We start from the raw sequence: 14,849 nt of genomic DNA, 5'->3' as shown, positions 1-14,849 counted from the left end.
CTCTTGTTTTTAATTTTTTGAAGACCTTCCGTGCTGTTCTCCATAGTGGCTGAGACTGCTACTGCTTAGTGTCCCTAACTCTCTGGGCCTGTGTCTCTGTCCTCTGTGGTTGACCCCTGCCCTCTCTCCATCAGCCTCTCATCCCCTCCTTCTCCCATCACCGGCCGCCCACTCCTCCGTTCCGGCCTGTGGCCACTACGTCTACCCTAGAAAGATACACAACCCCCTTCCAGGAACTTCAGAAGAGACCCTCCCACCCACCGTCTGCGCCCAAGGCCCAGGGGTGACGCTGGGAAAGTCAACACCTTGCTCCATGGGTGCAGGCAGCCTTTCAGGAAGTCCTTGTCTTGTCTCAGCCTAACCCCAACCTCACCTTGACTCCTGGGGCTAGAAAATAGTAAGGAAAAGGGCAAAGGACCTTGCTGGTTGGAATGTAAAATAATGCAGCCACTGTGGAAAAACAGTTTGGCAGTTCCTTTAGAAACTGCAATTTAGAATTGCTGTTTGTTGTTGTTGTTGCTCAGTTGCTAAGTCTCGTCCGACTCTTGGTGACCCCGGGGACTTCAGCATGCCAGACTCTGTCCTCCAATATCTCCCGGAATTTGCTCAAATTCATGTCCATTGAGTTGGTGATGCTGTCTAACTATCTCATCCTCTGCTGTCCCCTTCTCCTTTTGCCTTCAATCCTTCCCAGCATGAGGGTCTTTTCCAATGAGTCGGCTCTTCCGCATCAGGTGGCCGAAGTATTGGAGATTCAGCATCAGTCCTTCCAATGCATATTCAGGGTTGATTTCCTTTAGGATTGACTGGTTTGATCTTTCAGTCCAGGGGACTCTCAAGAGTCTTCTCCAACACCACAATTCAAAAGCATTAATTTTTCAGTGCTCAGCCTTCTTTATGGTCCAACTCTCACATCTGTTTATGGCTACTGGAAAAAACATAGCTTTGACTATACGGACCTTTGTTGGCAAAGTGATGTCTCTTCTTTTTAATGCTCTGTCTAAGTTTGTCATAGTTTTCCTTTCAAGGAGCAAGCGTCTTTTAATTTCATGGCTGCAGTCACTGTCTGCAGTGATTTTGGAGCCTAATTACCATATGACCCAACAATTCCACCCCTAGGTATATACCCGAAAGAATTGAAGAGAGGCACTTGAATAGATGTTGTACACCGGTTCATCGTAGCGTTATTCACAGTAGCCAAAAGCAGGGGGCACCCAAAGTGTGCATTAGCAGGTGAGTTGATAATGTAGTATTTGAATACAATGGAGTTTATTCAGCCTTAAGAAAGAGCGCCATCTTGATCTGTTCTGCAACATGGATGAACTTTAATAGCATTATATTAAGTGAATTAAGCTGGTCACAAAAGGACAAATATAAGGACTTCCCTGGGGATCCAGTTGTTAAGACTCAGCACTTCCACTGCAGGGGGCGTGGGTTCGATCCCTGCTGAGGGACCTAAGATCCCGTAGGCCGTTTGGCATGACCGAAAAAAAAAAAGGACAAACAGAATATAATTCTACTTTTAGAAAATATTTAGAATAGACATTCATGGAGACAGAGAGAATTTAGAGGTTGCCAGAGCTGTGGGGAAGGGAGGATTAGGAGTCACTGCCCACTGGTTTTAGAGTGTGGGGTTGTATCTGTCTCCTAGGGCTACTGTAACAAAGCGGCACACACTGAGTGGCTTAAACAAGAGAAATTGTGTCTCGTGGGTCTGGAGACCAGAAGTCCAAGGTCCGGGTGTCGATAGGGCCACCCTTCCAATGAAGAGTTAGGGAAGAATTTGCTCCAGGCTCCGAGCTTCTGGTGGTTTCTTGACTGTGGCAGCGTATCCCACCTTCACGTGGAGTTCTCCTTGAGGGCGTGTCCAAGTGCCCCCCTTTTGTGGCTGTGCCAGGTGTTAGTTGCAGCGTGTGAGCTCTCAGTTGCAGCATGTGAGATCTAGTTCCCTGAACGGGGATCTAACCCAGGCCCCCTGCGTTGGGAGCATGGAGTCCTAGCCACTGGACTCCCAGTGAAGTCCCCCCAAATGTCCCCTTTTATTAGGACACCAATCATATTGGATTAGGGTCCACCCTCCTCCAGTATGAGCTTCCCTGGTGGCTCAGGCGGTAAAGAATCTGCCTGCAGCGTGGTCTCCCATCCCTGGGAGTTCCCTGCGGGTTCCATCCCTGGGTCTGGAAGATTCTCCAGAGAAGGGAATGGCAACCCACTCCAGTATTCTTGCCTGGAGAATTCCATGGACAGAGGAGCCTGGCGGGCTGCAATCCATGGGGGTCACACAGAGTTGGACGCGACTCCTCATCTTAACTCATGACGAATAAGGTCCCACTCTCAGGCATGGCGGTTAGGACTCCAACATCTGGATTTTGAGGGGATGCAATTCATAATAGGGGTGATGGAAAGGATTTAGAAACAGATAATGGTGATGTTCACATAAACAGTGTGAATACAACTAATGCCACTTGAAGGTGGTCAGAAAGGCATGTTTTGTTGTATTTATCTTATCACAATAAAAGTGTTTGGGGGGAATTCCCTGGCTGTCCACTGGTTAGTGCTCCGTTAGGGCAGGGGTTTGAGTTCTGGCCAGGGAACGAAGATCCTGAAAACTGTGCACTGTGGCAAAAAAAAAATAAGAAAATACTTGTTGTTAAAAATAAGGCAACGGTGGGGGCTCGAGTGTTTGTTTGTGTGGGAGCTGCGGGCCGTTTGGGTGTCAGAGCCGGGAGGACGCTAAGGGCCCGCAGACCCCTCGTCCTGCAGTTCCCATGCTGGCCTCTAGGTGCCGCCCTGTTTCTCTCTGCCCGGCCCCCTCCCCCCTCTTCACTGCCCATCATCTCCCAAGCAGAGTTTGTTTTTCTGCAGGAAAATTGGAGTACCTGCATTCCAGTCTAAGCCCCGGATCTTTCAAGCTTTGAGGCCAAGCAAATCACTTAAGAAAAGGTGGCAAGGATACCCAGAAGAACTATACAAAAAAGATCTTAATGACCCAGATAATCATGATGGTGTGATCCCTCACCTAGAGCCAGACATCCTGGAATGCAAAGTCAAGTGGGCCTTAGGAAGCATACTATGAACAAAGCTAGTGGAAGTGATGGAATTCTAGTTGAGCTATTTCAAATCCTAAAAGATGATGCTGTGAAAGTTCTCCACTCAATATGCCAGCAAATTTGGAAAACTCAGCAGTGGACACAGGACTGGAAAACGTCAGTTTTCATTCCAGTCCCAAAGAAAGGCAATAACAAAGAATGTTCAAACTACCACAAAATTGCACTCATCTCACATGCTAGCAAAGTAATGCTCAAAATTCTCCAAGCCAGGCTTCAACAGTACGTGAACCGAGAACTTCCAGATGTTCAAGCTGGATTTAGAAAAGGCAGAGGAACCAGAGATCAAATTGCCAACATCTGTTGGATCAAAAAAAGCAAGAGAGTTCCAGAAAAATCATCTACTTCTGCTTTACTGACTACACCAAAGCCTTTGACTGTGTGGATCACAACAAACTGTGGAAAATTCTTAAAGAGATGGGAATACCAGACCACCTGACCTGCCTCCTGAGAAATCTGCATTCAGATCAAGAAACAACAGTTAGAACCAGACTTGGAACAATGGACTGGTTCCATATTGGGAGAGGAGTACATCAAGGCTGTATATTGTCACCCTGTTTATTTAACTTATATTCAGAGTACATCCAGAAAAGGCAATGGCACCCCACTCCAGTACTCTTGCCTGGAAAATCCCGTGGACGGAGGAGCCTGGTAGGCTGCAGTCCATGGGGTTGCGAAGAGTCAGACACGACTGAGCGACCTCACTTTCACTTTTCACTGTCATGCATTGGAGAAGGAAATGGCAACCCACTCCAGTGTTCTTGCCTGGAGAATCCCAGGGACGGCAGAGCCTGGTGGGCTGCCGTCTATGGGGTTGCACAGAGTCGGACACGACTGAAGCGACTTAGCACCGGCAGCAGCAGCAGCAGAGTACATCATGCAAAATGCTGGGCTGGAAGAAGCACAAGCTGGAATCAAGGTTGCCAGGAGAAATATCAATGACCTCAGATATGCAGAGGACACCACCCTTATGGCAGAAAGCAAAGAGGGCCTGAAGAGCCTCTTGGTGAATGTGAAAGAGGAGAGTGAAAAAGTTGGCTTAAGACTCAACATTCAGAAAACTAAGATCATGGTATCCAGTCCCATCACTTCATGGCAAATAGATGGGGAAATAATGGAAACAGTGGCAGACTTTCTTTTCTTGGGCTCCAAAATCACTGCAGATGGTGACTGCAGCCATAAAATTAAAAGACGCTTGCTCCTTGGAAGAAAAACTGTGACCAATCTAGACAGCATATTAAAGAGCAGAGATGTTACTTTATCGACAAAGGTCCATCTAGTCAAAGCTATGGTTTTTCCAATAGTCAGGTATGGATGTGAGAGTTGGACCACAAAGAAAGCTGAGCACCGAAGAATTGATGCTTTTGAACTGTGGTGTTGGAGAAGACTCTTGAGAGTCCCTTGGACTGCAAGGAGATCAAACCAGTCCATTCTAAAGGAAATCAGTCCTGAATATTCATTGGAAGGACTGATGTTGAAGCTGAAACTCCAATACTTCGGCTACCTAATGCAAAGAACTGACTCATTGAAAAAGACCCTGATGGCTGGGAAAGATTGAAAGCAGAAGGAGAAGGGGACGACAGAGGATGAGATCATTGGATGGCATCACCTACTTGATGGACATGAGTTTGAGCAGACTCCGGGAGTTGGTGATGGACAGAGAAGCCTGGCTTGCTGCAGTCCATGGGGTCGCAAAGAGTTGGACATGACTGAGCGACTGAATTGACTGAATCTGCTCTGACCCTGTGCAGCCTGCGGAGGGGGGAGATGGGTCCTTACCTCTCAGGGAATCACTGTGAGACCGAAATGAGGTGATGTGGGGAAAGCACAGGTCCAGTACCTGGCACACTGTAAGCACTCAGTGTGTGTGTTAGTCGCTCAGTTGTGTCCGACTCTGCGATCCCATGGGCAGTAGCCCTCCAGGCTCCTCTGTCCATAGAATTCTCCAGGCATGAATACTGGAGTGGGTTGCCATTCCCATCTCCAGGGGATCTTCCTGACCCAGGGATTGAACCTGGGTCTCCTGCACTGGTAAGGCAGATGCTTTACCATCTGAGCCACCAGGGAAATCCTAAGCGATCAGTACAGGGAGGTACTGAAGCGAGGGAGTGTCTACCTACAGCCTGGGCCCTGGGGGTGCAGCCTTCATGGCGCTTGTGGTCCAGTGAGGGGGACAGATGCTGGACCCCCACCAGGCGGGGAGGGCTGGGGTCAGGGAGCCCTCTGAAGAGTGATCTTTACATTGAGGGCCAAAGGAATGGGCCAGAGAAGCCTTGGGGAGAGAAGGGAATAGCATGTACAGAGGCCCTAGAGCCTGTGTGAGGAGGAATGCTGTAGAGCGTGGGAGCTGTGGGTGGTATGCAGTGGCCAGCTGATAAGGGCAGAGATAGAGGCTGGGAGAGTAGCGGGGGGTGGCAAGGACAGGGGCGTGATTTTGAGGGTGGTGAATGCTGCTCAAAGGCAAGTGAGAGGGTGAGCGGACCCAGCCGGTGCTGTGGGGAGCTCACGGGGGTGGCGGGGCGCAGCAGGCACAATGTGCTGGGACTGCAGACACCACGCGGATAGCAGAGGCCCGTGGCTCCTGTGTCCCCCAGCGTGTCTCCTCCTCTAGGAAGTGTGGAAGGGCTCAGTAGCCCCGAGCCCGTGGAACGCAGCCCCGGGTCCCAGCCACCCTCCCCAGGACTGGCCATCTCCCCGGCGCCTGCAGACCTGGACCTGGAAGCAGTGCGGGGGGCCCTGCAGGAGTTCGTGCAGGAGCTGCAGGGCGCCCAGAGAGAGCGGGTGAGGGGGCGAGGGGCTGCAGGGGGAGCTGTGGCCAGGGCCCTGCGCGGGGCTGCTGGTCAGAGCTGGGTTTCCTCCCTGCCCGACCCCCGGGCTGCAGGATGAACTTCGCGTCCAAACGAGTGCCCTGAGACAGCAGCTGGCTGAGATGGAGGCCTCACGGGATGGTGCGGCCTCGCGGGCCAGGCAGCTGGAGAAGACCGTGGCCGAGAGTGAGGAAGGTGGGTCTACCCCGGCGTCCTCACCTCGCTGTTGGGCTCTTCAAGCAGAGGCGGGAGGCGGTGGGCTGCCCTGGCCACTGTGCTGGAGTCAGAGGCTGTCTCCTCCGGGGGACCCTCCTGAGGGGGGACCCCACTTCCAGACCCACACCCCCCAGGGCTCAGATGGCTCAGGTCTCGGCTGAGCCTGATGGGCCGGGTGGGGGCTGCAGCCCGACGCAGCATGGACGGGCGGCTGAGCGGGGCGCAGGCCGAGCTGGTGCAGCAGGCAGAGAACACACGGCGTGCTGAGCGGGAGCGCCGGGCGGTGCTGGACCGCGTGGCCGCCCTGGAGAGGAGCCTGCAGGCCACTGAGAGCGAGCTCCATGCCAGCCAGGTAGGCAGAGGGAGGGCCACAGGGCGGGCGGCCTGTATGTGCCTGCGTGGGCGTTTGTGAGTGCTCCTGTGCATGGGTGTCTGTGAGTGCTACTGTGCTTGGGTGTGTCTCCCATGCGTGGATGTCTGTGAGTCTCCCGTGCATGGGTGTCTGTGAGTGCTCCCCTGCGTGTCTGTGAGTGCTCCCCTGCGTGGGTGTCTGAGTGCTCCTGTGCGTGGGTGTCTATGGGTGCTCCCGTGTGTGGATGTCTGTGAGTGCTCCTGCGCATGGGCATCTGAGTGCTCCCATGCGTGGGTGTCTGAGTGCTCCTGTGGGTAGGTGTCTGTGGGTGCTCTTGTGTGTGGCTGAGTGCTCCCGTGCGTGTCTGTGAGTGCTCCCATGTGTGGGTGTCTGAGTGCTCCCGTGCATGGATGTCTGTGTGCCTGCGTGGGTGTCTGTGAGTGCTCCCGTGTGTGGATGTGAGTGCCCCGATGCGTGGGTGTCTGAGTGCTCCCGTGCATGGATGTCCGTGTGCCTGCGTGGGTGTCTGTGAGTGTTCCCGTGCGTGGATGTCTGTGTGGCTGTCTGAGTGCTCCCGTGCGTGTCTGTGAGTGCTCCCGTGTGTGGATGTGAGTACCCCCATGCGTGGGTGTCTGTGGGTGCTCCCGTGCGTGGGTGTCTGAGTGCTCCCACGTGTGGATGCCTGTGAGTGCTCCCGTGCGTGTCTGTGTTCTGTTCGCATAGGTCTCTCAGCACCCTTGCAGTGATCAGCTTGTGACTTTCTCCAAAAGCACGTTCAGATTTTGTCATTTGGTTTCATACTGAGGTCATTAGACTATAGAAGAAAGTCTGGGCGTTTACAGCTGACACGGGTTCAAGTTCTTGCCTCGCCATGTGATATTCATTCTTCTCATCTACGAAAGGGGAGACTAGAGATTCTCTCCTAGAGACCATGCAGATACACTTTGAGCACATGGATGGTGCTCACAGGGCCTCTGTTCCCTTTGTCTCTGCACCGTCACAGCAGGGCTATTCTGGGGGTTATGTGTGTGTGGGGGGGATACCTGTGTGTCCGTGTATGTGTGTGTCTGGGGCAGGACGCGCAGGCCCTGGTGCTGACGGTCAGGCTGCTGGAGCCTGAGCCCTTCTTGCAGGCACAGATCCCCCCGCCTCCCCTGGCCCTCCTGCCTGTCCCCACAGCCCGCCCCCCGCCTCTGGCTCCAGGCCGAGCTTGAGCTGGCTTGTTGTGTCTGCGGCTCCAGCTCTGGCTGTGGGCCCAGCCGCAGGGGCGCGGGAGGCGGCCAGGAACAAAGCTGGGCGGGAGCCAGCGTGGGGCGGCGGGGCCCAGATACGGCAGGGTTGGGGCTCGAGTCCGTGGACAGGGGGCTGGGCCTGGGGGACTGTGGTCAGAGCACCCCCTTGACCTGCCCCGGCTCTGGAATGGTGACAGGAAGAAAAGGACTCTAGTCTGTCTTCCTGCCCTGTCCCCAGTCCCTAGGCCCCTCCACCGGCTTGCCCTGCCTGGGGGCCCCGGGCCCCTGCTCGCCAGTGCAGCTCTGGGCCGCCCTCTAGAGAGCGGTGGGGTGGAGCAGGGAGGCCCTGGAGTCTGCACTTTTACCCCCCCCCGCACCCCCCAGCGCTCTGAGCACCCAGGTTGTGGGGTCCCTGGATGTGCAGTAGGGAGCAGGGAGGGAGGCTGAGCATGGACCACATGGCCCCTGAGACTCAGGCGGAGCTCGAAAGCGCCCTGGGGTCCCTGAGTCACCCCGCGAACAGGGGGGAGCTGAGGCCCCAAGCGAATCCGGGGCTGACCCCTGATCACACAGCGAGCAGCTGGACCGGCCCCTCCAGGGCTCCCCCGCTTTCTCCAGGGGCCCTGAAGGATGTGGGGGGCATGGGTGCTCTGCCCTGACCCTCCCCCACCCCCAGGAGAAGCTCAACAAGATGAAGGCCAACGAGGCGAAGCTGGAGAGTGACAAGCGCCGTCTGAAGGAGGTGCTGGACGCGTCTGAGAGCCGCAGCATCAAGCTGGAGCTGCAGCGGCGTGCGCTCGAGGGGGAGCTGCAGCGCAGCCGCCTGGGCCTGAGCGACCGGGAGGCGCAGGCGCAGGTCCTCCAGGAGCGGGTGGACTCTCTGCAGAGGCAGGTGGGTCCCCCCGACCTGCCCCGAGCCGGGGGCATCATGGGGACCCCGCGCTCCCAGCAGCCCTGCGAGGTAGCGTGTGTATCATCATCACCCCATTTCACGGATGGACAGGTGGAGGCTCACAGACCTGATGTCTTTACCTGAGATCACAGAGCTAAGCAGGGGCAGGGCGAAAACTAGAACTGAGGGCTGTTTGATGATGGAGTCTGTGCTGAAAGGAGTTGTATAGAGAGACAGACTTCACTCATTTTCTTTTCTTTATTTAAATATTTATTTTGGCTGTGCTGGGTCTTAGTTGAGGCATGCGGCATCTTTAGTTGTGGCACACAAGGTCTTAGTCATAGCAGGTGGGATCTAATTCCCTGCTGCTGCTAAGTCGCTTCAGTCGTGTCCGACTCTGTGCGACCCCATAGACGGCAGCCCACCAGGCTCCCCTGTCCCTGGGATTCTCCAGGCAAGAACACTGAAGTGGGTGCCATGTCCTTCTTCAATGCATGAAAGGGAAAAGTGAAAGTGAAGCCGCTCAGTTGTGTCTGACTCTTAGCGACCCCGTGGACTGCAGCCCACCAGGCTCCTCCGTCCATGGGATTCTCCAGGCAAGAGGACTGGAGTGGGGTGCCATTGTCTTCTCTGCTAGTCCCCTGACCGGGGATCAAACCCAGGTCCTCTGCATTGGGAGTGTGGAGTCTTAGCCTCTGGACCACCAGGGAAGTGCTTAGTTTTCCTTTTTTGCCTTGGCTGCCAGGAAGCTCAGCTCTAACTGGAATGTTCAGTAGCTCTGCTAGCCCTACACCGTCACCCGCCTAAGCCAAGACCACAAAAACTGTCAGGGTGGTGGTGGGTACCCTTTCTCCTCCATAGCAGTGGGGAGACCACCACAGGGTCTACGGCAGCTAGGTTGATGGCACCCTGCAAGAGGGTAGTTAACTGGCAGTGCGTCTCGGGCCAGGCTGCCGTTGGCGGAGCCCGTGGGTGTGCCTGAGAACCAGGAGTGTCTGTGACAAAGGCCTGGAGAGAGGTGGCAGGGCTTGGCTTGGCACACCTGGACCGTCCGGGCCGTCCTCCCCCAGGTGGCGGACGGCGAGGTGAAGGCGGGCACTCTGCAGCTCACGGTGGAGCGGCTGAGCGGGGCCCTGGCCAAGGTGCAGGAGAGTGAGGGCCTCCTGCAGGACAAGGTGCAGGGTCTGACGGAGGCCCTGACCCGGAGCAGTGCCAGCCTTGCCAGCGCCCAGGATAAGAACGTGCACCTGCAGAAGGCCCTGACTGCCTGTGAACATGACCGCCGAGTGCTCCAAGTACGGGGGCCCCAGGGCCCAGCTGCGGGGGTGCCGGTGGAGAGCTGGCCCCTGGGAGCCGGCCGTGGGCACACCCTTTGGGGGGGGCGGCTCAGTACGAGGATCGGCCAGTGATAGGAGGCGGGGGGGGGGGGCGCTCACGACGGCCAGGATGGGGCGGGGCCCAGCTGCAGGCCCCTGGGAGCAGGGTTGGGTCTGGGGGCTCCCCGCTGCATGAGGGGCGTGGCCAGGCCTGCGCCCTGGCTTACTGTGCTGGTGAGAGGACTGCCCGCGCTGTGGGCTGTGGGCCTGGCCTGGAGGTTCTGAGCAGAGGGGAGCCCTCTGCCCAGGGCTCCGGGGCAGCCTGGCACCGCCCTGTTGTCCCCCAGGAACGGCTGGAGGCTGCGCGGCAGGCGTCATCCGAGGCGCGGAAGCAGAGCGGCTCCCTGGGCGAGCAGGTGCAGACCTTGCGGGGCGAGCTGGCGGACCTGGAGCTGCGGCGGGCGGAGGTCGAGGGGCAGCAGCAGCAGCTACAGGAGGTGAGGGCCAAGGCGGGCCGCCCCACTCACCTCCACCTCCCAAAGCTGGGCCCGGCCTCCAGGAGGCAGCGCGGCTCCTTCGTCCATCTCCCCGTTACACAGTTGCAGAGACTGAGGCCCCGGGTGGCCATTCCCTGCCGTGGGCCTCCTAATAACAGCTTCGTCTCGCGAGTGGGCCGGGCAGGCTGCCCTCATCACCCCCACCAAGATGGGGTTCCAGATGCCCACCCTGAGGCCCCGGGGGCCTCCTAACAGTTTCGTCTCGCGAGTGGGCCGGGCAGGCTGGCCTTGTCACCCCCACCAAGATGGGGCTCCGGATGCCCACACTGAGGCCCCAGGGTCAGGGGCTCGCTGGCTTGTGCTGCAGGCGCTGCGGCAGCGGCAGGAGGCTGAGGCTGCGGCCCTGCATGCAGCCCAGAAGGCGCAGGATGAGCAGCGGCGGCTGCAGGAGCACCTGGGGAGCCTGCAGAGCGCCCTGGCTCGGCTGGAGGCTGAGAAGCGGGACGCAGAGCGCTCAGCCCTGCGGCTGGAGAAGGAGCGGGCGGCCCTTAAGAGCACGCTGGACAAGGTGGGCCGTGCCCTTCGGGCCCTCCTTGCGCTGCCCCTGGGTCCCGGCCCTGGTTGTGTGTGCCCGCTGGCCCCGCCACCTCTAACTCAGCACCCCTCCCTGAGCTCCCCCAGGACCTCCCTGCTTCCCGGGCACCCTGATGCCCCCAGGACCTCCCTCCTTCCCGGGCACCCTGATGCCCCCTGCCCTCCCCGCCCAGGTGGAACGGGAGAAGCTCCGCAGTCACGAGGACACAGTGCGCCTGAATGCGGAGAAGGGCCACCTGGACCGCACGCTCACGGGGGCAGAGCTGGAGCTGGCTGAGGCCCAGACGCAGATCCAGCTGCTGGAGGTCTCGGCCCTGCCCACCCCGCCCCTCTGTACCCCTGAACCCAACTGCCTGCCCCCACAACCCGCGAGCCCAGACAGCCTTGAGGCGGCGGCCCAGAGCCAGGCCTCGGAGGGAGGGGTCCTCTCCAAAGTGGAGAGAGACGAAGATGCTGAAGGCCTGTCAGCGCACATGCGTGTGTGCTCACGCTTGTGGGTGTGCTCACGCTTGATGTGTGCTCACACGTGTGCTCACGCTTGTGGGGGTGTGCTCACGTGTGCTCACGCTTGTGGGTGTACTCACGCTTGTGTGCTCACGCTTGTGGGGGTGTGCTCACACTCGGTGTGTGCTCACACGTGTGCTCACGCTTGGGGTGTGCTCACGCTTGGGGTGTGCTCACGGTGTGTGCTCACGCTTGTGGGTGTGCTCACACTCGGTGTGTGCTCACACGTGTGCTCACGCTTGTGGGCATAGAGAGCTATGGGTGTACGCGAGAGGACTCTTGTGCATGGAAGTGGCGTATCTAGGTACTAGGATCTGCCATCCGTATAGTGTATCTTTGCATACAGATGTCTTCTTTTCTGAATACTTCTACCTTTGGCTGTGCTGCATCTTCGTTGCTCGCAGGCTTCCTCTGGGTGTAGAGGCCCCTCTCGAGTGTGACGCCCGTGCCGCTCACTGCAGCGTCCTCTCTGGTCGCGGCGCGTGGCCTCTGGGGCGTGTGAGCCTCTTGTAGTTGCGGCTCGCGGGCTCTAGAGCCCAGGCTCAGGAGCTGTGGCGCAGGGGCTCAGTTGGTCTGTGGGATGTGGGATCCCCCAGGACCAGGGATCGAACCCATGGCCGCTGCACTGGCGGGTGGAGTCTTCAGCACTGAGCCCCCAGGGGAGCCCTGGGTGTCTTCTTGGATGTGCATGTCTGTTGTGCATAAGAGTTTTGGGCTTTTGGACACACGCGTGCATCCATGTGAACACAGGTTTTTACATGCTTGCTTGTATGACTATGTATACGTGCTTGTCTCTGTATTTGAACATGTGTGTGCGCGCGCGCGCACGCGCGCCTGAGTGCATCACCCAGCAACCTGTCTCAGGATTCGCAGGCCAGCAGGGCTGGGTGGGAAAACAAGGCTCTCTCTTGCAAGCCCCGCTTTGCCCCCAGGGACCCTCATGCTCCCATCCAGAGAGGACCTGACCCTTAACACATGCGCACATGTGCGAGCGCATCGCGGCCCCAGGCCTGACCCCCTGACCGGCGGCCCCTCCCGCAGGCCCAGGTGGCAGCGCTGGAGCAGAACCACAGCCCGGCCCGGCTGGAGGCAGCGGAGCTGCAGCAGGAGGTGGAGCGCCTGCGGGGCGCCCAGGTGCGGACGGAGCGTGCGCTGGAGGCACGGGAGCGCGCCCACCGGCAGAGGGTGCGGGGGCTGGAGGAGCAGGTGAGCGGAGGCTCAGCGGAGTCCGCAGGGCTCTGTCAGGAAGCTGAGCCAGGAGCTGGCGGGGCGTGGGGGGTGGGGGGGGAGCAGGAGGGGCAGGAGAGGTTAGGAGGAGGAGGGGGGGGCGGGGAGGAGGAGGGGGGCGGGGGGGGAGGAGGGGGCGGGGGGGGAGGAGGGGGCGGGGGGAGGAGGGGGAGGACCGGGGTGGGGTGGGGAGGAGGGGGAAGGCGGGTGCCACTCACACCTTTCGGGCGTGGGTGCTTGGTGGTGCCCGGAACTGAAATGGTCGGGATGGACGACGCTGGTGTCAGCCATGGCTGGACACGGGGGCTCGAAGCAGGTCACTGGAACTCGGGCCCTCTCCGTGGCTCCAGGCCTGGGCTGGCCGTCTTGCGGGTGCCACAGCTGGCCTCAGGATAACCTAGCAACTTGTAGTCCCGGAGGCTCAAGGGGCCGTTTTCCCCGAGAGCAACAGCTGGAGTCCCAAGGGCACTCCTCCTTGGCAAGCTGAGATCACAGGCCCCCCGTGACCGTCTGTCCTGATCATGTCTGCAGGGCAAGGCTACCTGCCGTGGATCAGGCCTGGGCCCAGGTCCTCCCTGGAGTCCAGCTAGTGCCAGGCCTGTCCTGGTGGTGAGAGGGGATGGGGCCCCCAAGGAGAGGCTGAGCAGTCCGGAGAGCCCCAGCTGCTCCTCGGAGCAGAACAAGAAGGGGAGGGACTTCCCTGGCTGTTAGGACACCTGGCTTTTCCTGGAACGCGGCCCTGGGCCCTCTGGGATCCCTGTCACCGCCCCCTCCCTGGCTCTGAGCCCAGGCTGGGCCTGGCTGGGCCCTGCTTCCTTGTTCTTTCCCAGGTGTCCACGCTGAAGGGGCAGCTGCAGCAGGAGCTTCGAAGGTGCTCAGCCTCCTCCCCGCCCTCTGGTCCCCCGGAGAAGTGAGCATCTCTCCACTGGCATCCTAGTGATGCGGCCCTGGGCTGGGCCAGACCGGAGGGGCGCCCTCAGCGCGGTCCAGGGGGCCTGGGCCGGAGCTCACCAGGGCGAGGGGTGGGGTGGCGGGGCCAGGACGGGGCTGCAGCCTCATCAGAGCCACCCCTCTCGGTGGGCCCCCCTAACGCTAGACTGGAGAGACCCCGTCCCCGCTGACCCTGGGCGCAGGCGCGCTGGCCGTCAGGGTCGGGCCTGGGGCAGTCCCTCTGGCTGCTCAGAGGTCTCCATCTTAGTTCACTGTCAGCAAGTTCCTCAGAGTTCAGAGTCGCTGTATTTTTATACCTTTTTACAATGTTAACTGTTCAGAACTGTTGTGTTTTTGGTAACAACCCCATTTTTTAAAGAATGCTTTGTACAGCTGTGTCCTTTTGCTGTTAATGTTGCCTCCTGGGAGACTGGAGGGCCCTGGGGCAGAGGGTTGGGGTTCCCTAGTGAGGGGTGCGCAGGGACATGGGGGAGACTTCAGAAAGGCCCGTGCGGAAAGGTAAGGAACAACCTCCCAGGACGGCGGGGTGCAGAGGCCTCCAGGGCCCTGGGCTACGCGCCCATTTAACAGGCAGAGCTGTTGAGGCTTGGGGCTGGCCCCCAGCTTTGCTCTTCCCAGCTGAAGCTTTCTGCCCTTTTCTCTGGCTCCTCCTCACGACAGGGTGCACGCCCTGAGCACCAGCAGGCCTTCCAGGCAGCACGGTGAAGGAGTGCAGGCCTGGGAGTGGGCCTGGCATCCAGCCTGGCCCTGCTGGGTGACCCTGGGCGCAGCTGCTTCAGCTGTCAGGGCCTCAGCTTGCTCATCCGTAAAGTGGGAGCCGCCTCCCAGGTTGGTGATGAGGGAGCACACACAGAAGGTGCTTAGTCCGTGTTTCCAAGGAGGAACGCCACTCAGCCCGTGGAGCCCAGAGGCATCAGGTTCTGCCCTGCCACTAACCGCTGTGGACCCCTGGGGGGGTGGGACGTTACGTACTGACTGTAGGCTTGGCTTCCCTGTCTGTAAGATGGAATATTAACTGTGCCTGCCGCACAGGCTTGGTTAGAGGCTTAAAGAGGGCTGTGTGCTCACCCTAAGACAGGGCCTGGTCTCCACGTGCTCGTCAGAGGGTGCTGTTAAAACGGCTGGCCCGCTTCTGCCCTCCCGAGGGGCCAGGC

General features: G+C 58.8%; 1 protein-coding gene across 6 annotated transcripts in view; it reads left to right on the top strand.

The window, feature by feature from the left end:
• Positions 1-14,062, top strand: part of CROCC (ciliary rootlet coiled-coil, rootletin) — a 54,735-nt gene extending 40,673 nt beyond the window's left edge. For 5 of the 6 annotated variants that reach the window (XM_081575014.1, XM_081575017.1, XM_081575015.1 and 2 more), the window contains 10 exons: positions 5,719-5,888; positions 5,989-6,109; positions 6,319-6,482; positions 8,391-8,606; positions 9,677-9,901; positions 10,270-10,419; positions 10,787-10,987; positions 11,187-11,318; positions 12,559-12,723; positions 13,575-14,062. In XM_081575014.1, coding sequence (XP_081431140.1) covers positions 5,719-5,888; positions 5,989-6,109; positions 6,319-6,482; positions 8,391-8,606; positions 9,677-9,901; positions 10,270-10,419; positions 10,787-10,987; positions 11,187-11,318; positions 12,559-12,723; positions 13,575-13,658 — 1,628 coding nt within the window. In that variant the 3' untranslated portion in view covers positions 13,659-14,062. The remainder of the gene's footprint in view (positions 1-5,718; positions 5,889-5,988; positions 6,110-6,318; positions 6,483-8,390; positions 8,607-9,676; positions 9,902-10,269; positions 10,420-10,786; positions 10,988-11,186; positions 11,319-12,558; positions 12,724-13,574) is intronic. The other variant, XM_081575018.1, reaches the window with a different exon arrangement.
• The last annotated feature ends 787 nt before the right edge of the window (positions 14,063-14,849 follow it).

This window comes from Giraffa tippelskirchi, chromosome 3 (assembly GCF_054371585.1).
Source record: "Giraffa tippelskirchi isolate mGirTip1 chromosome 3, T2T-mGirTip1v1.2.pri, whole genome shotgun sequence".
NCBI lineage: Eukaryota > Metazoa > Chordata > Mammalia > Artiodactyla > Giraffidae > Giraffa > Giraffa tippelskirchi.
The sequence above is the reverse complement of the archived record's forward strand: the minus strand, read 5'-3'. Positions and strand labels throughout refer to the sequence as shown.